The sequence below is a fragment of the Grus americana genome, chromosome 1, assembly GCF_028858705.1.
Source record: "Grus americana isolate bGruAme1 chromosome 1, bGruAme1.mat, whole genome shotgun sequence".
Classification (NCBI taxonomy): domain Eukaryota; kingdom Metazoa; phylum Chordata; class Aves; order Gruiformes; family Gruidae; genus Grus; species Grus americana.
Genome location: NC_072852.1, coordinates 188,871,747 through 188,883,774, shown reverse-complemented (window position 1 = coordinate 188,883,774; position 12,028 = coordinate 188,871,747). Strand labels below are relative to the sequence as shown.

Below are 12,028 nucleotides of genomic sequence, written 5' to 3'. Positions count from 1 at the left end.
TACAATTCAGTGCTGTTTAAGTCTACTTAGGCCAGATCAACACTGGAGTACTATTTTATAGCATATAATAGTTGTTATACTTTAACGCAGCTAAAAAATGTGACTTTTTCCACTAGGAAGGATTTCTGTTATTGAGACCTTCCTATAAATGTCATATTCTGTTTCTTCATGACTGTTTAAGCCTTGTTTTCCAGCTGCTGCCTTCTATGAAATGAGGCTAATAACAGCACCAGTAACAGCTGGATGATTAATTCCTTAACAACTGTAAATGCTTTGGTATGAACAGAATAGGATTTTGCTGTGTATTTCCCCTTCATGTTTCTAAGTTGAATAAGTTCTTTCTTGAAAGAGCTGACTGCTGCTGCCTGAAAATTTTGTGTCCTTTCTCTTCCCTTCTCCCACCACTTTCATTCATTTCATAATAAAGTAGGGACTACTATGAAATTTCTTCATTTTAACCCTGAATAACAGAATTTTGGGTACAGGAAGCCCTCAGGCACACATTTTATAGGTCTTTCCAATGGTAGGTTCAGCAGGATCGGACAAAGACCATCGCTGCAACAAGGGACCCAGCTCCATCGTGAGCTGCCGGGTCATTTCAACTGCCCCAGATGCAGCTGAATGTGCAGAGCCCTTTGGTTACCAACCTGCCTGTGCCCGTAGGTGCCCATGGTTACCAATCATCACCTGTAGAGTGGTCTCATCCAGTTTCAAAAAGTCTGAGAGACAGGGCTTCATCTTGGCTGTTCAACCCACCATGAGGTTATTTAGAAGTTGACTGGCCGTGCAGATGTGCTTCCAAGCATCTAGAAGTCAGATTTGATTTCTTTATATTTAAATATAATCCAAGGAAAATGAGGTACCATTTTCATGAAACCAGTATTTGATAAAAATAACAAATGGAAAAGAAAAGCCCAAAACAAGAAATGCAGAAATTAATATCTAGACATCCTTGAACCACGTTACAACATTCAATCCTGACTCACGTCCATGGCTCAAAGATTATACCTGTAGATGCCGCATTAAAACCAGTTAGCTGTCGGCTGTTTGAACTCCTGTGCTTACGCTGCTCCAGTTCAGCCATTCCATTTTAGCAGTTGCTGCTTTTCCAGCTGATGAACATGTGATTCAAGCTGAGTGAGAAGTAGCATGGGGCACATTTAAACCCCACCCCCCCGTGGGATCACCCCATCAGGATAGCTGCATTGGAGCTGGGAGCTGCAGAAAGAAAATAAGCCGCTCTGTCCATTGTGCGTATCTCTGGTATAATTTATATTTCCGGGCAAAAAGCATCCCTGCTGAAGCACTGGACACACACACAAGGGATGAGCAGAGCCTGGTGACTGCCGGACAAGCTGTGGCCATTGGTGAGAGTCTGAGAGATGGAGCCAAAAATGCTCCATGATGGGAGTTTTGCTCTGAGGTCTTCCTGGTGAGTTTCAGTGGCAAGCAGCTGGGTGGTTTTCAGTGTGGCATGTGCCTGCCGCAGGTCTGCTCATTTTAGGGGGCACCTGGAGGCTGGGATCCTCTGTGGCAAACCTGCGGGCAGCGAGTGGGAAGGGTCCGTTGAAGGTTCAGGTTTGCCCTGGGGCTTGCCTCCTCCCCGCCGGCCCTGCGAGGGGCTGCTCTTGGGAGGGGGACCTCTGCTCCAGACCCCGCAGCAGCTCTCCCAGGACGGTCAGGGCTTCCTGCAGGCCCTGTCCAGTGTGGGCACTGCACCCCCGGAGCACCCAGCGGTGCCCCGACAGCCTCCCCTGCTGCAGCCTCTCCCCAAGCTCGGCGGGAGCCAGAGCTCCTGGCACCTCCTGCTTGTTGGCCAGGAGGAGGACGGGGACGCCAGCCATGCTGGGGTGGCTCAGCGCTTCCTCCAGTGCCGCTGTTGCTTCAGGCAGCCGGGCCGTGTCTGTGCTGTCAAGCACAAAGATGAGGGTGTTGGTGTCCTCCAGGTAGTCACGCCAGCTTGCCCGCAGGCTGCCTTGTCCGCCGACGTCCCAGAGGGTGAAGGATACGCGACAGGGCGTTTGCAGAGACTCCACGTTGAAGCCCACCGTTGGGCAGGTCTCCACAGCCTGGCCACTCTTCAGTTTGTACAGAAGGGTGGATTTGCCAGCAAAGTCAAGCCCCAGCATGACAACTCGAGCATCTCTTTTGCGCTGGCCTTTGGAGATCAGCTTCCCCATCAAGATGCTGTTGCAACCGTGGCAAAAATATTGCAGCCAAAAAAAGAAAGCAAGCTTATTTCCTCAATAATGTCTGTTAATAACAGAGTGCTCAGTTCTGCCTCTCCAAGAGAGCCCCTTAGGTTTGCTGAAGAAAGACACAGGCAGCTTGCTTTTGCTTCTCTTCGTAGCTAAAATGAGGTGAGAGATATTATTTATGAGGTGTGGAGCAGAGCCAAGGAGCGCCGCTGGAAACTACAATTTCTATATCCCAGCTCCGCTGCCGCTAACTTCCATTTTCATTCGCGACCTGAAGTGATCAGTGCAAAACAGAGCCAATATTTTGCAGGAAGAGGTGGGGAGATGATGGAGCAAGTTTCCTCCTCATTGCATATAGAAATAAATGAGCTTTTGTTCATTGGCTTCTCTAGGGGAAATCCACCCCTGGCAGGACAGGACAAGGAGGAACCTGGGTTTCAGACCAGAGTTACTCTGGGAATTTGCTGAATCACAGCTCAAGGGTGTGGATTTAAACATGAGCAACAAGACAACTGGCATTTTTTCTGCCAGTCTTACAGTAGAAAGTACAAAACCAATCTCTGTTGCATCAGCTTTCACTACCTGTTGCGCAGACGGTAAGAACAGCAATTTAAGAAAATGCACACAAGCATGGTTTTTTAATGTCTCATTGAAATATGACCAGTGAAAACGGCTTGCCTGGGGTGAAAATCTATAAAATTCTTTACATCAAGGTATTTACTGCATTTTAACTTCTGTAAGTGAAGCAAAGTCAGTCCTCTGTGGCTGAAGGGGTAAAAAAATCCCTTAAAAGAAGCGAAAATTGTTTAACAAGACAGCACCACTTGAACTTTACACGCCAGAGGCAAAAATGTGCTGCTGAAACAGCTCCCAGAGTTGCTTGTGCAAGAGCGGCTGATGGCAGCCAGGCAGAGGCCCAGCAATGCTGGTATTTACCTTCTTTATTGGTTGAGTTTTGCTCCTAAGAGACTGCTCAGAGGCATGCAGAGCTGAAAGCGGCTGTAAATCTCACATCGCAGTGTTAAAACAGAGCTGCTCTCCAGACACCTTTGTTTGAAGATGAAGAAGGAAATGTGATTCATCTGCGCTTCCCTGGGACTGCGGGGGACTTCCACGTGTCTGTGGGAGATGTAGTTTCCCCAGCGATGATCTCTGCATGATGCCTCCATGTCGCAAGCCACCATTGCTGCAGATGAAGTTCAGCATGTGGAAGGGACTGTCTGGTCAGTGACCAGGTCACTGGTGGGCAACCGGAAACATATTTCTTACCCTGCAGGCAAGATGTATCAGTTTTCCATCTTTTAAAGAAAGGAAGATGAATGAGAAACGAAACAAAACACAGAGTCCACACCAGATAGGCTGCATGGGATTGCAAGGGGTCCTACAGACCATGTTTTGCAAGATATTTCTGTGATACATGTCTCTCCTGTAGTTAACCCACATTGCTGGTTGGTATCAAGCGCCTCCATGAGCTTTGTGCAGCTTGTGGATATGTAAGATGTATTGCTATGGTCAGGCTTTAGGTTAATTCAAAAGCTAATGCTTATTTACAGCAGTTGTTGCAGAGTTAATCTAACTATAAACATGCCACCACGCATGTGATAAATCACGCAGTATATGTTCATCTGTGATTTTCTCTGAAACCAGTCTATAAATGGAAAAAGGGCAGGAAGTTCTCTAAATGGGAATAAAAAAAAAAAGAGAACTACGATATGCAGCAGACCCCGATCCTTCAGGAACTGTTTGCACACTCTGCAGTGCATGATGCTACGCGAGGGTTACCCATTTGTCTGAGTTCTTCATTTTACAAAATAAGTTAAATTGTTTGGCTCCTTAATCTGCTTGTTCTCCATTTTGGGAAAACCTTCCTCCTCGTATTGCGTTGTACTGTAAGATCAACATAGTTGGTATTTTTGGACATACCAGTAGGTTGAGTGAATTGTCTCTCGATCTTTCCATGTTTCTCCTGCCTTTGCTACTGCTCGTCTTCTCTGAGACAGGAGCAGTAGGCTGACAGGAGGCTGTGGTACACATCTGTTTCATCTGACCAGACATTCATACCACTGAAATTTCTTTCAAGTAAACTAAAATATAGATACAGGAAGCAAGGGTGGAGATTCTACCATCCAGTGAATAACTGAGTATTTGAAATATGATGTGATGGAGTCTTTACTGTATCACTCTCTAACATGCTACAGAAGTAGGCTGCCTCCGTAAAAAGAAAAAAAAAAAAAGAAGAAAAAAAGAAAAAGAAGAAATAAAGCCAGAATAAAGAATGCAACTAGGGTACAGTTTTATTGAAGATTACTTTCGGGTTTTCTATGGCACAGAATAGAGTAATTCATGGGCAAATAGAGGCAACTCTATATTCCTTATTTTTTTACATTCTTATACCTCACACATTGAACTGCAGCCTATTTTCTTTCTTGCTGGCAATTATTCCAAATATGGTGTGCAAACTGTGCCTACAGACTCTGTTCCACCCACAGCTATGTTATAAAAGCATAGTATGTCCAATAAATAATATATGGGAGCAACTGCAAGTCTGTTTAAGAAAGAATGAAAGTAAAGAAAGTAAAAGCAGATGAGCTGAGCTGAATGAGTCTATTGCCAGAGCAGAAAGGCCGTATGCTAAATAATTCAGAAATTGTGCTCAGAGACAAGGACAGCCCCTACCCCAGCTACATCTTACATGGGCAGAACAAATGCTCTTGCCTCGTGTTTCACGTCTCCAAATTCACAGGAGCAAAGCCAATGGTCGCTAATTCTGTTTATAATTTCATAGAATTTCAGTCAATTTATTTGTTCGCTGTTTGTTAAGAATGCATTCCCTTGTTTCCTAGACATTCATCAGAAAGAGCAATAATCAGGAATAGTACTATAGGAGAGAATCCCTCCTCCTCCCCATGCCCTAAATATTCCAGTAACCGGAATTTTGTCCCAATCACTATATTCACTATCAAAGCATTTTGCCCTCACTCCATGGGGTGTACATAGGAAGAAGAAAGAGCCTTTAAACTGAAAGAGGGTAGATTTAGATTGGACATAAGGAGGAAATTTTTTACAATATGGATGGTGAGACACAGGCACAGGTTGCCCAGAGAAGTTATGGATGTCCCATCATTGGAAGTGTTCAAGGTCAGGTCGGATGGGGCTTTGAGCAACTTGATTGAAAGATGTCCCTGCCCATGGCAGGGGCATTGGAACTAGATGATCTTTAAAGGTCCCTTCCAACCCAAACCGTTCTACAATTCTATGATTCTGTGATCTATGTGAGACATAGGCTTTGGAGAACAAGCTGATAGCTGACGGTTCCCTAGGGAGACCACGTCATCTCAGGGTTAAAACACGATGCTCATGGCTGTCAAGACAGCCTTCATGGCTGTGATGCCATACACCAAAACAGGGTGAGTTCTGAAGCAGGTGGCTCCAATTCTAACCAATTCACTGGAAAACAGTGTTAATCATGTAGCAAAGGTGCGGCTGAGTCCACCAGAAATGCTTCTCGAGAAGGCAGTGCCCCTTATTACACATTACCAAACTACTAGAAGTGTCCTGAAAAGCAAAGCAGAAACTTCCAGGCAAACTGCACGTTGACTTTTCCCTTTTATTAGTACAAAACATTTCCCATTAACAGCCTCACAGGCACTGCGCAGCCACTGCTGCTCTGTCTCTTCCGTTAGACGTGCAGTGACCTTTGCATCAAAGAGGTAATTAGAGGCACGTGAAAGCTTAGTCCCCCTTTCCACCAAAACCAAAAGATTACCTTCACTAGAAGTATAAATAGTTTTTCATCATAAATAGATTTTCATCCAAAACTAAATTTCTTTTTAGATAATATGTAGAAAATATGGGTATAATATCGGTCATTTCTAAATGACCTCACAAATCTCACCCAAATAATATTCACAATATCCACATGAGTGTCAGGGTGCCAAGGGCACTGAGGGGCCTCATTGGCCCTAACCAGCCTCCCTGGGGTGTCCTCGCAGTGTCCCCAGGCAATGTCCCCAGCAGCGATGCTGTGCAGCTCAGGAGACATGTGCTTTCCCCCCAGCACACCCCTCCAACAGGCATGACCCGGAGGGCATGTCCCTGCCCAGTGATGGAAGGAGCTGGGGTGGGGGTTTGGTCCAGCCCATGTCACCTCTTTGGAAGGCAGCTCTGGGGGACGGAACCCTCAGCAGAGCCAGGATTAACTGGAGTAGATCTGGTCCTTACCGTGAGTAAGGATGCCCAATGGCATCTGCTTGGAGCAACAAGTAAATCCCAGCCCAGTGAAGGCAGACTGGACCTCCCCATCCAGACTCACTTGTGTCTCCTTGCAGAGCTGCAGGGGACCAGTGGGTTTGACCTAGCTGGGACCCCAAGCTAAAGCCACAACAAAGCCAAATGTGATGGTTCAGGCTTAGGGAAGTTTGACTTTTTTCTTTTCTGTATCCTGGTCCGTTCCTCTTGTCCTGCCCCTGATTTCTGGTGTGCCCATGGGAAACTCACTTCTTGCTCTTCCCCAGTGCTCTCCTGCTAATGGACTAATGCTGGTTTTCTTGGCACGTGGCTGGGAAGCTGCCTGTCCCATCAGGGCCAGTGGGCAGCTGTGAGAGCCAGCAGCTGAAGGGAAGCTGCTTCCTCCTGAGATGGAGTCCCAGAGGCTTGAAAGCTGGCTTAGCATACTCTGAAAGCTACACAATACGGCCACAGGCTTTGGTGTGCCTTAGAAAAACTTACCTGTGGTGACGTCTCTTGACTATGTGATTGCTCAAAGCTGTTGACTGACTCCCAAAAGATCAGAGTGACAAGACTCACACAACAAAACACACAGCGGATGTTAAGTACCTGCCCTTCAGGTGCTCATCAAGCACTCTGAGAGAGGTGCTGGTACCTCCAGGGCATTCCTAGTGGGACTGGAAATAGGATGTTGTTCTCTCAGCCCAGCTCATCCCATGGTCTCTGTTTTGCCTCTGCTTCTTGGGACAAACATTTGATGAAGGAAAATGTTTTTTGGTAGTATAACTTGTAGTGGATATGCCATTGGCTTTGCACTTGCCTTATCACAGTTAACTCCGCCCAGAAATGTATGACTCCAGCTGGAGAGCGCAAAAAGTTACCTACTATGTCCTCGCTGATGCCATGTCACAGTTTTCAAAGGAGAAAGCTTGGTCCTTGTTTCTTCTTAGTCCCCATCTGTCTGGCCTGCTGCAACCCCTGTGTTGAAGGACAGCAACCACTAGGACACAAACATGCCCACAGGTGTGAGGTCCTGCTCAATACAGTTGGATACTGTGAAAGGGACTGGACGTTTGTTTGCTTTCCATTTCAGAGCACCCTGCTGTCAGTGAGACAGACAAACTGCAGAGGAAAAAATACAGCTTGTGGTGCCTACCAGTTGCCTAAAGGTGTTTTGCCAGGAAGACCGAACTGGTCATGGCTAAGCTCTGAGGAAAAGAGCTTGCTTCTGAGCTCTGCCTTGCAGAACAACTACACAAGTTTCCCCTCATGTCACAGGTTTGGATTTGAAAACTACAGGATGGGAAATCTCAGTCAAAAACCTTCCCTACGCATGGCTATGGCCTCCAGCAGCCTCCTGCTTGTGATGAGTTCAGTGCCACAACAGAAGCTCAGCTCCTTCCATGGTTGGGCTCAGTGTTCACAGCAGGCTGAATGGACACAATGAACTGGTCATCATACCTGGAAATGTCAAGAGTGCCCAGGACAGGTACAAATAGAGTCTCCATTTGAACTTCTATGCGCAATGTTCTCCTCATCGTGACTGAAGCAGTGTCAACCTTGACATGGAATTGACCTATTTGTCCTCAGCACTCCTGAAAAGACATGGTATATGGGTATCTGGGAAAGGTTTGATGCTTTTTTTTGGTGGTGTTTAGTGTTCAATTTCTGTACGCCTCATACAGCTGGAACAGAAAGTTGTTGAGAAGATGTGAGGGCCCTGAGGACCTCAGCCCAACCTCCTTCTCAGGGAGGTGCCTGATGCCCAGGGCTAGGGCTGTCCCCGCATGCCCCCCAGCCTGCCTGCTCCCTGGCTGGGGCCAGAGGAACAGGTCCTAGCTGCCTGACACCCCGCTGGGAGCCCTCGTTGCACCCTGACAACGAGGTAGATGCGGAGGAATATGGCACAAAGCAAAGACTTTTCCATCATGTTCTCATCCCTTAGCTGGCAGGTGTTGCAACAGTTGCTGTGGAAAGGAAAAGCACTTACCTTGCTTTGATTTCTGTTTTAACTACTACATCTTTTGTATACAACTGTAGAATATTTTTCATAAATACTGTTACTCCAATCTCTGAATTTGTAATTTCCAAAGCTGGTTAGAATTTTACCAGGATGCAAATCCTCTCTGTAGACTAATTTATTCAAGTGCTACCCAAATTGTTTTAGTTTTTTCCACAAAAATTGGCAATGCTCTGTACTCTTTTGTCTATACCACTGGAACTCTCATTCCAGGTCCTTCTTCTTATGTCTTAAATTCACAGATCTCTTCCTCCTTGACTCCTAACATCTCACTTTGTCTCTCAGGGCAATTAAAAACTAAGCCGTTTTGGCTTCCTTACCTATCCTAACACCATCACTCCCTTTTCTGAGACTATTTATTAGCTTTTCTTCTTATAGTTGGTCTCTATCCCAGTTTAGGTCTATGCTACGTATTGCATACATGCCGTTTTCACCTTAGAAACTAGTTAAAATACAGCTCTATCTTGAAATGCCTTAATCTCAATTTTTCCATTATTCTTAATGTTTCTAGCTGAAAAGAAAAAAAGAGAGGAAAAAATTGGGTACATGTACAAAAATATCAATGTGTGCCAAAAAAAGGCTCTTACTCTGTCTTCTTACATATCCTAGTATTTGCTCCTCCATGTGCTGAATGTAAAAGCTATGAAGCAAGGACTATTTTTTTTTTACTATTCCTTCAGTTGCTGTCAAGAGGAAGCCCGACAGAGGCTATCTAACGATGCTTAATCATACTGCCTACCTGCACTATATATAATACAGGTAATATCTGTTACTTCAATGGAAGTAAAAATTACAGCTTGGAGGTACACTGACAAAGCTCATCTCTCCAGATTAGTCTGAAGGGAATTCTGCTTTGCAATATATAAATCCAGTTCCGCCTAAAGGAGCCTTCCTTCATTCCAGTTCCACAGGAAGAAATGTGATTAAACTGACAATGTAAGCATGGACCTGAAAATGCACTTTGTACAACTTCCCAAGTTCCACAGCAACAGTGGAGTCTCACTCTCCTCAGATTCAGGGGTTTTGGATGCAAGGTTTTGTTAGATCATTTTAGTTTTTGTCTTAGCTTACGTGTTTAGGACATTTTATAACAATAAAGGAAAAGTATTGAAAAGATACTGGAAATTATCAACAAGAATGAAAGCTACAAACTGATCTTTACTATCTTTCTGTCTGGTAGAATGGATAAAAGCAAAGAAAACTTGTGAAAATTCAGAAATTGCATTTTATCGGGCTGGCCACAGAGCGTCACTGTTATCCCACACATTTCGCAATGGAGAGCCGATCTCCAGCGGACTCAGCTCCTGCCAAACTGCAGATGTCAGAGCTCCTGCTTTGATTAAGGGAGGACTTAAGAGCCCTCAGGCCCTTGGCACCCTTTTGCAGCAGGATCACTTTGAAACAGATTTTGCTGAACAACTGTACATATACTTTGTGTACCTGTTGTTTCACAACCATAGAAAGTTGATGGTAAGGACTGCAGAATAGAGTTGGAATAAGATGCCAGCTCCGTGACATTTAGCTCCAGATTATTTTCATATCAGATTTAGCTCACATCGTATCCTAGGACTCTGCAGTTTGAATGAAAACAGTTAACTGACTGATGGAAAAAATAATGCTGAACGAGGAGGAGAGAAACACTTTGAAGAATTTTCTTCTTTTAATATCCTTTAACAGGTCACTGACACTTGCCATTGTGACTCTTCACTGTTTGTGGTCACTTGTAGAGCTGCAGAGACAGAACAGACGTTTAAATCTACAAATGACAAGGTTACAAATTCTCCTAAACTTGGATTTATCTATGACTATGCACACCTTTGTGATCTCCAGTTTCGACAACATATACTTAGGAGTGAAACTGCTGATTCGGGTTGCATTAGGGTTTGAGGTGTAATTCCATGCCATGCTATTGTCCATTTCAAATCTCAAATGTTCCCAGTTTGGTCACTTGAGAAAAGTACTTCATAGACACTTGCTACTGTTAGCAAAAGAGATGTAAGCTGAGACCACCAGTGTAAGAGAGAGAGGGATCAGCATCTGAGCTAACTCACCAAAGTCAGCAACGAGTTACACACGTTATCTGTATATTGTCTTAAGCAATAATTCCTTTTATTCTACAAAACTTGTCCCTGAATATCATTGCTTTGCCTGGTTGGTCTATTTAATGCTTTTATAATATTTCCACTCCCTCATAACTTTTCTAAGATGGATAAAAGGCTTCATATCCCTTTTCCTTCTAGAAAAAATGACAGGGGCAGGTTGCTTTTTGTTATTGCTGGCTTCTACAAAAAGCCAAATTGAAAGAAAAAGAACTGAAACAAGTTATTCATGAGATTATAAAATTACTTCTGCTCCATATAGAGCACTTTTTTAGCTGTTTCAGCTGATTGTAAAGCTCAGACACAGTATAAACTGCCTGTAACTACTGTTTAAGGACTTACTGCATGCTGTAAAAACTAATTAGTGATAACTAATAACGAGAAACTTAAACCCACATGAATAAAAAACCTGACCAGGGGCTTGTGTTCCAGTTCTTGTTAAGACAACTGGGTTTCTGCATACTGTAACTAAGCAAGCCTGTTCTACAGCACAAAATAGGATCAAAGTTCTGTTTAACAGATCTACCTTCACACCATTTCCGAGCCATGTCAGGAAAGGCAGTTGTTCCTGACAGACGATTCCTTTGCGGAGCCACAAACACGATCTGAAAATAAGTGTTGTGTATGTTCCTTTTCCGGTTCTTTTAGGGCTTCCCATGGAGACTCTGATGACACTTTTCCACATATTTTTGTTTATGCCTTCTCTTTTTGTTGCTCCAGAATTTGCACAACCTATTCAGCAGTGCCTTCCTGATGCCAGCTAGTCACTCAACAGTGCAGTAAGCAGGAACTTGGCAGGGAAAATCTCTTTTTACCCTGGACCTACTGCTGTGCTTTCCTTGCCTCATATTCCAAGGCAGAATTTCTTCAGCATCACTGATTCCCTAAGAGCAACCACCCATCCACACTTGATTCCTGGGTACTGAAATTGATTTTTCTTTTCATTAGAATTTCTTCTTTAAACAGCTTTCTCCTAAGTTGACCCACCCCCAAAGATAGATTGATATTTCCCATGGGCTCTACCCTACTGCTTTACGTTTCAGATTGATCAGTTCCCCACTCACTGCAAACTCCAGCTACCTTCTGACCCTGTGCACAGTCATTTTTAAGAAAAGCGGAAGCCATTTCCTGGTAACAACTTTGTGTAACAAAAGAGCTCTCTTGGGAGGGCTAGTCTACAATCCTCCCTTTCCTGGATCCTCCCCCACAGCTCTGTCTCCTACTTGATCTGTAGGTATAGACAGCCAGAACTGTGAAGAGACAAGATTACATCAATGCTAAGTTCTAACAGGTACGTATATACTGGCTAAAAACCTCTGAATGGTGAGAAGTCTTTACGTGACTGTACCAGAACACCGCTAACACTATCTGTAGGAACCAGCTGGTTTCAGACATTACAGACGCTAGCCTTAAGTATAACCAGCACGGATCCTGCCATAGCCCTGGGAGATTCTGCCTGATTGTGACCAAGGCAGGAAGCCTGG

General features: G+C 44.5%; 1 protein-coding gene across 1 annotated transcript; it reads right to left on the bottom strand.

Moving 5' to 3' along the window:
* Nucleotides 1-436: 436 nt before the first annotated feature.
* Nucleotides 437-2,456, bottom strand: ARL11 (ADP ribosylation factor like GTPase 11). Its single transcript, XM_054826988.1, is given in 2 exon segments — nucleotides 437-1,654; nucleotides 1,656-2,456. Coding segments are annotated over 2 exon segments (684 nt in total). The 5' UTR covers nucleotides 2,181-2,456; the 3' UTR covers nucleotides 437-1,495.
* Between the last annotated feature and the right edge of the window lie 9,572 nt (nucleotides 2,457-12,028).